At 43.4% G+C, this 12,133-nt stretch overlaps 1 protein-coding gene across 1 annotated transcript in view; it reads right to left on the reverse strand.

Moving 5' to 3' along the window:
- Positions 1 to 929: 929 nt before the first annotated feature.
- SLCO3A1 (solute carrier organic anion transporter family member 3A1) overlaps positions 930 to 12,133 on the reverse strand; it is a 136,234-nt gene continuing 125,030 nt past the window's right edge. The window contains exons 8-10 of the mRNA XM_034066531.1: positions 8,819 to 8,994; positions 5,707 to 5,771; positions 930 to 1,309 (exon numbers count right to left, since the gene is read on the reverse strand). Of these exons, the coding sequence (XP_033922422.1) occupies positions 930 to 1,309; positions 5,707 to 5,771; positions 8,819 to 8,994 (621 nt within the window). The remainder of the gene's footprint in view (positions 1,310 to 5,706; positions 5,772 to 8,818; positions 8,995 to 12,133) is intronic.

Genomic DNA, 12,133 nt, shown 5'->3' on the forward strand with positions numbered 1-12,133 from the left:
GCATATTAGAATGAAGGCGTATGGATAAAAAACGCGGAGAGTTAAACAAATCCCTTGAGTCACATTATGTTTGGGTGAATTAAAACAGGATCCTTCCCCAAAGTAGCGTAAATAAATCCTCCCTATGGAAAAGTGTCAGCGATTTAAGGGTTAACATAGATTGGAAAATAACTTTTTAAAACCCCATCATATTAGAGGACTGCACAGCCAAGTATTTGGAATTCACCCCCTTTAAAAATGACAGCACGTTTGGCAAGTGTGAGCAAACGTCTTGAACTTTACTGGGTTTGAGAGATGTAAGCAGAGCTATTCACAGACAACCACAAAGCTGCAATCTGTGAATAAGCCTTGCCTGGAAGGACTCGGATACCTCTGACAGCATTGCTCGGCACCGGGAAGGATTCCAGCAGCTTTCAAGGTATTTATCGTGGACTCGTGGCTGGTGACAGAGTGTGACTTGTGGAATGGCTCCAGCACTGCTCCCTCTGCCATCACAGAGCTCAGACCAGCCAACCCTTCAGCCCACACTGTGGGGCTTCACATACCCTGGGACCACACTTGCAACCACAACACCTAATCCGGCATTGCTACCTTGCTTTCTCTATGCCTCATGCCCAAGCCTGTCCATTTGCTGAGCAATCCAATGAACCTCCGCAGATGCTCTTCTTGGAAGCTCGTACTGTCATCAAAGGGGCTGGTATCCAGCCACAGCAGATCCCTGCTTTCTCTACCACCCCGCAGGATGTCACAAGTGATCCCATTAAAAGATGCCGTTCTCAAGAAACCTGGCTGGGTCTGACTTTGAGAAAAAGACAAAAGTTTCCTGTGTTGCCGTTGTTTTGCAGTTGTGTTTCTTCATTCGTGCTCTCTTCTTGTTTTTATTAAAAAGGACCCTTGTATTATTAATATAGTTCACCCCTCCACAGTCACTATAAAACAGACTCCATATTTTCACACCACTCATGGTCTTCAAGGTTATAGATAAATTTTGTCCTATGTGATTGTTTTTGGGGCACCGAGTCCCGCCCCAGATTGTCTAGGGTGAGAGTAGAGGCAAAGAACTCACTAGTGCTGAGCCCACCTTCATGGTTCTTGATGTATCTTTTATAGTTTTTCCTCAAGCACTGCCAGGTGGTGGTATACAAGATGAATGCAAAAGACTTCAGGGCTATAGCAATACTAACATAAAGGTATCTATAGACCACGTTGTCGTACAACGCGCAGGCTCCTTGCTCGCCGCAGAACGTGCTCCAAAACAGACATGTGGAGTCAATTCCAGCCCCAAAGATGAGCGGAGGTGGGATAAAACCTGTCAAAATAAGAGAGACAAATCATGCTTTTATGATCCTTATGATAGAGAGAGTGAGGACGTGATTGCAGTGAATGGAAAGAGAGGATACTTTATCAAGGTTAATGGTCCCAGCTGCAGCCTGTAATTCTAATTTCTGAAGTTCTAAATCAACTTAAACAAAGTCTGTGGATGAGTTTTTAGCTTGGGCTCAATGTCTAGGGAAGAGATTCCTGCTGATATCTACATGCAGGAAGGATTTTACTCAAGTTTAAGTGGCTTTTATTAAGCTTCTCATTTGCCTAATGAGACTGAGTGGAGGGGTAAATGAAAGAGGAGGAGGAGGACAGCTTTACAGCTTGCTCTCTGTTTAGAGACTGGTAATTCTGCACTTCAGAGTTCTCACCTGAAGGATGTCATAGCACTTCAGAGCCTGAAATTGGCTGGGGCACTGAGATCTAGTTTTGGACCTTTCCCTAACACAGCAGAAGGGTTTTTTTTGGCCTAAGGAAAAGAAATAATGCTTTGTAATAGATGCCAAAGATTAAATGTGAAAAGAAAGGAAAATTTTAGTGCACGATCAAACGAAATATCACAGCGGGATTCTCCCACAGCCACCTCAGCTAACTACCGATGAGTGTTTCTCAATCCTAGTTTGCAGCAGAGCAGCAATCTTAGAGCAGAATAATCACACCAGTCTCATTTAACTAATAAAAGCAATGTTTTTCTTCTCTACTTTTCCCCATCCCACAGGAACATTGCAGAGGCCTCTGTTTCCCATTGCCCTGACAGTGGTTTGGAAAGTCATGTTCCCAGCCAGCACACACGCACCAAGTGTGAAGCACTCAGAAGAAGATGTGGATGTTCTATGTAATGTCAACCATTTCTCTTCCTTCTGCTATATTTACAGGGAAGGGTGGAAGCAGATAAATCCTGGGAAGAGCCGTGATTGATAAAATCACTTCTGTGGGTTAACACAGCAGCAAAGGAGAGCATCGTATCTACTGAAATCCAACAGCAGGTAGGCACAACATATCCTTGACAGTATCACTGCATCTGTAGGTGCTGTGATGCCTGAGACTCTATAAATAAATGTGTAGACAGCCACAAGCACTACAGTTTCTAGACAGAAAAATGTTTAATCTTGGATCCAGTTTCATCATTAACCTGGATTTCCAGGCTTAGAAAAGATACCTTCCCTTCAGCTTGTCATGAACAATAGTGACATTCATGACATGTATCCTAAGACTACAAATAAATTAGCTGTCTTGACTGTTCCCTTCTGAACTGAGATCTCTTAATCTTATTTTGTTGGTGACAAACTCTTCAGATTTTGTTTGATCTTCCTTTATGTTAATAGATGCAGGAGTTAAGAAAGGCTATGTGGGCTTTTGGTACTCATTTTAACCAATCATTAATAGCACAAATGTAGTAAATGAAAACAGATGATACAAAAGCAAGATGATTTTTTTTTTGTCAGAAACACCAGTTCCAGTCATCACATCCAAAATCTGGATATGATCTGGAGAAAAACATGTGTCAGCTCTCCATTCATCACTTCAATGGCTGGGAATTCCTGACTGGGCTGGTTCTGCTTCTTGGTTAAAAGAAGGGGTTTTTTTGTTAAAACCTGTGGACAGCCACACATTCAACTTGGTATTTAGAAATCCATCTGGGCTCTTGCAAGGAACAAGCAGAGGGCCTGTGCTACTGAATTCAGCTTGTGTACCCAGTGCTGCACTGGTGTGGGATGCCACCTCAGGGATCACATCCAGATGTGGCAGTGACTGAGGAGGCAGCAGCCACACGCTTTGTGGACTAAGAGAAAACTGCATTTGGATCATAATTTTGAGGTATGAGCTCCTATTTGTTAACATGAAGAGAGATGTTGATACAAAGCTTTGGAGATGGGAACTTCAGAGAGCTATCATCCCCATCTGCTGGCTTCAGCTGGCTTTCCAGCTTTGCAAGATAATTTGGCCTTGACATTGCTCCTCATTAAGACTTGAGGAAGGACCTGTTTTCACTGAACTCTAAAGCTACACCTGTGTGAATGGAGGCATGGATGTGGAAAATGCATGAAAAGCCTCTAGCAAACAGTGTTTTAGGCCATTTTTACCAAAAAGGACAAGAGACTCGCAGGAGTGACTTGACGCCTGGACCCTCTGAGACAAGGGAGCTGAGGATTTGCACTGCAGATTAGGAAGTCCTTCTGAGAGCAAAACACTCTGGTTTTGTCATGTTGGAGGAAGAAAGGTAAACAATATGGGCTTGCAGGAAAACCAAAAAGACGTGCCCTGGTAAGCAGAGGTTGTGTTAGGATGAATGGTGAACACCATCCAGAAAGGATTCAAGTCTTACTAATCTAAAACTCTTTGCCTTTTCAACAATTCTATTCCAAACCTTTGGTTCCAATGGCATTGCTTTACTTTTTTCCCTGCAGAAACACTTTTATGTACACTATTATGCTGCCCTCTCACAGTAGAATTCCTGTGGAATAAGAAAATACATCCAGGAGGATACTGGGAGAATTCAGTCATGTTTCATGTTTTTATAGCGAATATTAAAAAGATTTAATCATGTTTTACCCCTTACTGCAAAGTGTTTCAAAAATTTCTGCTGTATATATATATATATATTTCATTGCAGAAACTGTGGGGCTGTATAAAAAAGCTGCTTCTGTCTTACTGAAACCTATTAGCTGCAATTGCACCTCCGGGTCTCATACCTCAATATTTAATACTCTCCTTTGGTTCAAGAAGCAGCTATTATCACTGTCTTCTTAAGTCAAAGCTTAAAGGTGAACTGAAAAAAGCTTTTAAGATAAATCAGTGAAGTTATTCTTGAACTTCAGGTTGTTAAGGGCAAGATTTGGATACCTTTGCTCATATTGAAAAGTACCTTTCTTTTCATTTTCTGTGGGTTCTAGCTACATTGCTGAAATTCTTCAGGATTCATTGTCTTATTTCATAGGAGTTACTTAGTGACAGAGCAACATATAAAGATTTGAGTTTAAATTCTCACTATGGCTTCTTTATTGGAAGAAAACAAGATATCTATTCAACTTATACATGCTTGAGCCTGGGTTTAGAGGAATTTGGGATGTTGCTACCTCAGGAGGGTTCTCTTTTTTAAAGGAAAAGAGAAAAAGACAGAAAATCTACCCTGTTAAGTATTTTCCCCCTTGGAAACAACAGTTCATAGCCATCCTCCTCGCGCACGTGCCTGCTGACACTCCACATTCAATCAGAGAGAACTGAAGACAGGCTAAAACCCAAGAGCAGCACCAGCAGCTAAAGAAAATGCTGTCTTTACAAGGCTTGAACCAGAGCTGACCCAATCAACCCAAAAGCTTTCCTTTAAGTTACCTGAGCTCTGGATAAGATTACTTGATGGAACATTATCTGTGACTGCAGCTACTTCATCAAAAGCAAAGAAGATCTAATTGGTTTTATCGTAAACTGGTCTGGGACCATCATTTCCCTTTCAGCTAATGGGGAATAAGGTGTTACAAAAAGGAAGTAAATAAATGAGGTCATTTATTCACAATGTATGGTACTGCTGGATTTTTGGTCCTGTACTTTCTAATGTCTTGCTGTAGTCTAAAAGATGGCACTCGACTCTCCAGCTCATTCCTTTCAGACTGGGAGGGCCATACAGGGCAGGTACTGCCTGTGTCCTGCAGGAAAAGAGTAAATTCCATCCCTCAACATGCAAAAAACTCCATGCATGACATGAACACACAGAGATGGATGAGAGGATTCTGCTCTGGATCACTGAGATTAAGAAGCTGAACTATAGGAGCTTTAGAACAGGAGCCATCTCTTCAAAAGGGGAAAAAACTCCACCCAGAAGCAAGCAGCAGGCAAACGTCATTGTGTTCCTTTAAATTCATACATGAGAAGCACACACTGGTCCATGGGAACAGCCATATGCATCCTAATGGGATATTAACCCACAGGAGGATACAAGGACTCATTTCACTGTTTTCCTTGATGAGAAACATGAAGGAAGGGGCAAACACACAATGTAACACCACTCCTGTCCCTCAAAAGAGGATGAAAATACATACCCCTCTACTTCAGCAAATGCAATGCAGCAGTAATTTTGTAAGCTGCTGACATGTTAATAACAGCTATAGAAGAGTAACTGGTTGTGTGGGACCATGGCAGAAACGGTAATTTCTCATTCAACACTGCATTTTCTTCCATTAACACAATTCGAATGGCAGGAAAAGTGCCTTCAGGAGCCCTGATGACATATCTTTCATAGAGAGGCCTCAGACCCCGTTGTGTCAGACAGCACTCATGTCAACCACAGCACTGCATGACATAGAAATCCACTTTACATGTTAAAAATACCACTTTCTGTGAGAAAGGAAAGGAAGGGAGAGAAGGACATGAAAGGTTTGCACGTACCTAGCAAACGGAGAAGCAGGAAAAGCACCCCCAAAGCGTAAGACTTGAGTTCGGGGCTCACAGTTCTGTAGGGAGAAGGGAGGGAGAGAGTGAAATTGATTCTTCGTGTTCCGCTTTGATTAACACACCTCATGGCCATTCTGAGCTGTCAGCCAGGATGCCACCACCACCTCTTCAAAACGTTATTAAAGGGGTTTTTCTTCTCCCTTTGCCTGAACTGTCTACAGCCCCCAAAGTAATTGCATCAGTGACAGGTTCAGGCATTTAGCTAAGTCATTAATAACAACAGCTAATCTTGTCAGCAGGGGAAAAATGAAATTCCCATCCCAGTAAATGACCATTTACAAGCTCCCCATCATATGTTCAAGGCTCAAGATGTTGAGAACTGAAGGGAGAGGATACTTTCTGTTCTGAAACTTTTCAGACTACAGGGAACAATGGAAGGAATGGAGGATGATGGACCAAAAGGTTCCGTCAGCTTGTTAAATCAAGCTTCCCAATGAGGAAATGCTCAAGACTAGTTCTCATGGGTGTGAGTTTAGCATGCAAATGTTTTCTATGCTGGGAAGACAACAGTTGTGCTGCCTTTTGCTATGAACAGAACCCACTCTGTCATATTAGTGTTATCCTTCAAAGGTGCTTTAAAAAATAATTCATGGCTTTCTAATTTGCTTAGCTCAAGGATGCTACTGACTAAAGTCATCCTCTTGGGGTAGGCTCAGCAAAGCCTTTGGAATTTCAGAAATCATTAATTTGTTCTTAAGTCTTATAATAGCATTTTATTTCCCACTGTGCATAAAGGATGGGAAAGCAGGACAGCGATTCCCATATGAATAGATTCATCACAAGGGGGATCTTTAAAGGCCTGAGCTGCCTCTTCCATTAGGCAACACAGCTAATGGCATCCATAGCGGCAGTGGTGGTCTTCTGTATGAATACAGATAATACCAATAAACCAGTCAGGAACAGCATGTTGTTTTAAGAGAACACCATTCTTATTACCTGCCCTCATCTCACACATTACACAAGCCACCTAGCACCATACCATGACTCCTGCATGAAGCCTCTGACCTCTGGGTGAAATTTCAGCACAGTTTTCAGGCAGAAGCCCAGGCCCAATAGAAAGCCTTTGTGCCAGGAAAGCATCTACCCTTGGAAAAATGTTCCAGTGCTTAATGGCTTGGTTCAAATAGGATTCTACAGTTGGGTGGGAAATGAAAGAAAAAAGAGCATTCAAGTTTATTTTATGGAAAGAAATAGATTATCATGTGAAATATTCACAGTGGATTTTTAATCATTGGTGGTGTCCTTTCACTCACTCTTTGTACTTAAGACCAAAGTCAATCTCCATACCTTAAACCAGAGTAGAAGTTGCCACCTGTCGACATGTCCTTTCCTCACTGACTACAGCACTGAGTAAGTGACTTGCTGAGACATCTAATTTGTAGACACTGAAAGTCATTTTTAAAGTAACCATAGGAACTGCTGATGCCACTTGTCACTGACACTGACACTGGGGACATGCTCATATGCCAAAGCTTTCTTTTACCAACCCAAGTCGGCAGTTGCAAGAAAGCATGAGGTCATATATGATGAAGAGCTCTTCCCTGTTTATTTTAGTAGCTCTCAGAGATTCTGAGGGCAGTGGAGCAATTTGGATGTGTGAATTGTTTATCCCCTACAGCTGTGAGCTGAACTTTGTTAATATTCCCTCTGCTTTTCTTATTCCCTTGTATTCTTCTTTCTGGCTGGTGACTGGCTTATCTCATTTGAAGCTGACATGAAAACGTCTCCATGCAGGATCCTACAGGTGCTGGCAGCTCCCTTGAACAAAGAACTCTTCAAACTTCAAATTACTTTTGCCACAATATTTATCATGAGAAATTTGATTTCCCTTCAGCTACTGTAGATGCAAAGAGAGAAACAAACTAGGAGGTGGAATCTCTCATTTTGTATCCTGCAGGGAGACATGCCCTCACAGAGCTGTTCTGTCCAAGATCCACTCAAGAGTGTGTTTCTAATACAGTCCTTATTGATTTAATTTTATTGGAATTTTCCAGGCAAGAGAATGGATCTGCTATTTATGCCTCTGGTTATTATTCTCAGTAAGTGACAGTCTGGACAGACAAGTAATGCTGGATAAATGTGGGCTTAGATATATACATATATCATAAGGTGAAGTGTGTCATGTGTCTGGGAAGAACACAAGGTCAATTATTAGAGTAAGCTACTTTTGCCTACCTGCTCATATTGGATCAACTCAGAGATGTCCTTCAGACTTTCAGAAGTTCCTTCTGTTCCTGGACTTGGGCCAGGGTGAGAGAAGTTAAACTCTGGCCAGGGAGGGTATTGACTAAAGCTAGATTTTGCCACAGTCTTTTTCATTTTTCCAAGGTTTCTATGACCTCCAGACCATCTCTAAACCTATCTCATCAAGCCATTATGTGTTGAGCACAGTGGGTGCCCCTTTCCTAATGCAGTTGTAACGTCCTTACTACCTGGACTGAAAACTGCACATCTGTATTTCCCTTCCCATGCTAATCCCAGTCTTGGTAAGAACAAGCCTGCCACCTTTCTGTGCAGCATCTCTGCAGGGATCTTCTGTTTGCAAGCCCAGTCTTTCAGCACTCCCATTTTACCAAAGTTGTACCAAGCAATTCCTGTATTCTCTCTAGCAGGTCCGTACTGTAGCCTGGTGGGCCCATGCCATGGACAAAACCAGGTGCCACCAAGTGAAACAATGGCTTAGAGAGAAAATGATTGAATTAACACTTGAAACAATGGGGCTGAAATTCAGGAGGACTGCTCAGGCTTTACCCAACTCCTACCTGCATGTAAAAGCAGTAAAGTAGGAGAAAGCCTATGCCCATAGCTCCTTTTGAAAATACAGGCAGCACTTTAGAGGTGTCTTTCACCAGGGAATGCTTAGTTAAAGGAGGATTTCCTAATGGCTTGAGTGGAGGCTCAGCCCAAACTCCTGGATCTGGGGACAGCCAGTGCAGCCTGAAAGGCAGACTCCAGGAGCTGTGTGGGATGCTCAGCTCCCTGCAGCTCCCAGCAGCATCCCATGGTCCCTCCATGGCTCATGGGTTCTTCCCCTTCGTGGTCCTACCTGATGAGTATGATGACTGACGGTGTCTGCGCCATGGCCCCGATCATGCTGCACACACACATCACACAGAGGAATGTCAGGAAGGCCTCTTCACAGCCGGGACTGGGGCATTTGCCAGGAACGACGGTGGCATTTTCAGCAGGGACCGAGGTGAGGCATGAACAGCCGCTGAGGTTCTGCAAAGGAGCACAGGGGTTCAGCATGAGGGAGAGCCACGGTCCCCTGCCCTGCTCTGTTGGCAACAGCAACTCTGAATCCTCTAATGGTCAATTAAGTAACTCCTAAGTGCTTGTTTGACGGGGGTTTGGAGATAATTTCAGAAGCCCATCAGCTCTGATGCATGCTACCAGCAAAGGAAAGCTGTCCCTTGGCTTGTTTCTTTTCTTCTGCTCCTTTCAAGTCTCTCCCATAAATGTCACTGCGACAAAATTATTACCACGTTATACCTCTTTGGAGGAGAATAAAGAAACGATCTGTGTCCCTGCGACAAGGAAGGTCCCCAAATGATGGTTCTAATTACTTTCTTATTTACCTCCATCCTCTTGGCTGTTACAATTAAACTGGAGTACATTAAAAGCAGGTAAATCTGCAGCCTTGTTCTTGGCTGTGTGTTTGGTGCCTGCTTCCAGCACCCCAAATCCTGGGAAGGAGCCACTCATGATGGGTGGCTGTGGCTCACCAAGAGCTGAACTATCACAGCTTGATGGCACAGACACTGCTGGACTCAAGTGCTACTAAATGACATCTGGTTCAGAGGGATTTGTGTTGAGCTAAAAGCTGAAGTCAGGCAAGATAAACTTTATCAATCTGTGATCAGAAAGAGGGTGAAATGACTGCATTTTGCTTTCATCTCTCCAGTATGTGCAGGGTGTGAAAAGAAGCTTTGTTTGCCAGTCACAGATTTAGGGAATTCACTCTTTTTGGTCTTATTTTCTACTTGCCCTCCTGAATTTCTGAGTGTGGGATGTCAGCACAATTAAGGCACACAATACTACCAAGAAATCCCTTAATGAATACAGAATGAAAGGATCATAAATGATTCATGGCTTGTCTTCATCAGCCTGCTGGGTTTGCAGGTCACATGTTTGTAAGAGGAGTAATGCCATAAAATAAAACACGTTGAAAACCAGTTAAATCTCCTCCTCTTCCTCCCTACTACATTCAAGCAGAGACTCCTTTGCTTTTCTGCTGGGTCCCCTTAGGACCATACAAATGCACACTTTCTGGTTCACTGCCTCTAAAGATAAGCATCCACAGGGATACCACTCCAGCCTTTCTGACACCAATCCCTTTCTACTGCATAGGAGTCAAATGATTTTCTTCCAAGGAATTGCATAGAGGGCAAGAGAGACCGCAGTGCAGAACTGCAGGAGAGCTGGAGGAGATACGCAGGTGCCTTTCTGGCTGGCAAGCAATAGTTAACATAACAAATTCCTCTGCTGGGAGTTAGAAGCTGCCACCTGAAGGCTCTGAGATGGTGACAATTAGCACCACTGCAGTGGTGTCTGCACACAGACAACAGGAATGTGTAGTTCCTGGCTTTTACTGCAGTGCTTTGCTAGCAAACAGCCTGGACACAACCCCGTGGATTAAAAGCCATCAAAGTCCAGGAAAGTACACACCTGCACTGAAAGATCCTGGGACAAAATTCCCATCATGGCACACATGCATAACTGGCTGCTTATTTCCTCTCATCAGTGAAGAGAAGGTACCTGTTTCTAGCAGTGGTGGGGCAGATTCTCCTTCCATTGGTGTGATTTTTGAGGCAGGTCCTCACCTCCACGGCCTGAAGATTTATCCCTCAATCTGCTTTATCAACTGTTCTGCACTGAGGTGCTGGCCCAAAGCAGTGCCAGCAGTTTGTACCAACTACATCTGCTTGCTTAGCGTTGCGCCTCATCCTTACCTGGGAGATCTTTGATCTTTTATTACTGACACACTCTACAACTCACAGACATCAAACAAGGGAACATCAAAGATGAAGTTCTACCTTTGTCCTGTGGAGAGGCAACTTCTTGCTACGTGTGCCAAATTGCTATAGATTCTCTTGTCTGCAATCCCACTGCATTCAACTACGCATTATCACAGCCTTCCACTGACCAGCTGCTTGCACACCCAGATTTATTATGTGTGTCTGAAGATGCAGAGTTTGCACCTTTAACAGCATCCTGAGTTTGGAGTAATTATCCATGCAAATCACCCATGGTTTTAATTACTTATTCTTTTAAGCACTGGCTCTGACAAGCTGGTACTTCAGAGCAAAGCTGTGAGATGCCAGCATAGCAATGCCAGGCTGGAATTCATGAGTCTCCAGCCAAAAAGGGTGAGGGAAGCAATGGCATCAAACAAACTAGATGCACAGCCAAGTGCTTCATAGGCAAGGGTCACTCCCAGGAATGGCTTAAAAGATACATTCCTGAGGGTGCCAGAACTCTGCCTATCAGAACTGATATGCCTGAGGCTTTTTGGACAGGTCGACCTCTGCAACCAGCTCAGGAAGAGGGAAGAAATGTGAAAGAAAAGCTAACTGAGCTACACATTGCTTTTAGAAATTGTTCACAGAGGAAAAGTGGAGAGACGTAGTCAGAAATGTCCAATGCAGTAAAGTTAAATAAAGCATTCAGAGAATTTTATGTCCCAGTAAAAAGCAACCCTTGGCTCATCACGAACATAAAACATTCACAAGACCCTCTAGGCAGATCATTACCTGGATTATGTGTTTAAAACCTGGTTTGGCAATTTGGCTTTGCCTCAGGGCTGTTGCATGGCCAAACTGGTCTATAATTCCTGATAATGCCTTTTCCAGAGGATGCTATTGCTTCACTAATTTGTGTTCAAAACGTTACTGCAAAAAAAACTCCTACAAAACAAAGTGATGGAAAGATCCCCATCATGATGATGGAAAGGCAAAATAAGATAGAATAAGTAAAAGATGGTGAGGGAGAGTGAGGTTTTTGCTCAGAGGTTTGTTCTTGCAGAGCACGAGGGACAGGCAGCTGAAAACTGAAGGGGCAGAGCTGAATTTTCATTACTGTTCTCCCTCCAGAGAAGCCAGAGCTTTGCCCTGAGCTGCACAGTGAGGAGGTTGTTCCTGCCCTCCAGCCATGGACCACACTGGCTGCATTCTTGCTAAGGGCTTGGTGAACTGATGTGACACTATTCCATGTGCCCTGTACAAGCTGACTTCTTGTTCAAAGCATCGTGTTATGGCCCCAGGTGTTGACTTGTCTCTTGTTGGATGGAGGAGGAGGAAGAGGGCATGAAGTAACACCTTTGCATGTGTCACACACTCATGGAGTTGCTTGTGGAGATGCT

The sequence above is a fragment of the Melopsittacus undulatus genome, chromosome 9 (genome assembly GCF_012275295.1).
Source record: "Melopsittacus undulatus isolate bMelUnd1 chromosome 9, bMelUnd1.mat.Z, whole genome shotgun sequence".
Classification (NCBI taxonomy): Eukaryota; Metazoa; Chordata; class Aves; order Psittaciformes; family Psittaculidae; genus Melopsittacus; species Melopsittacus undulatus.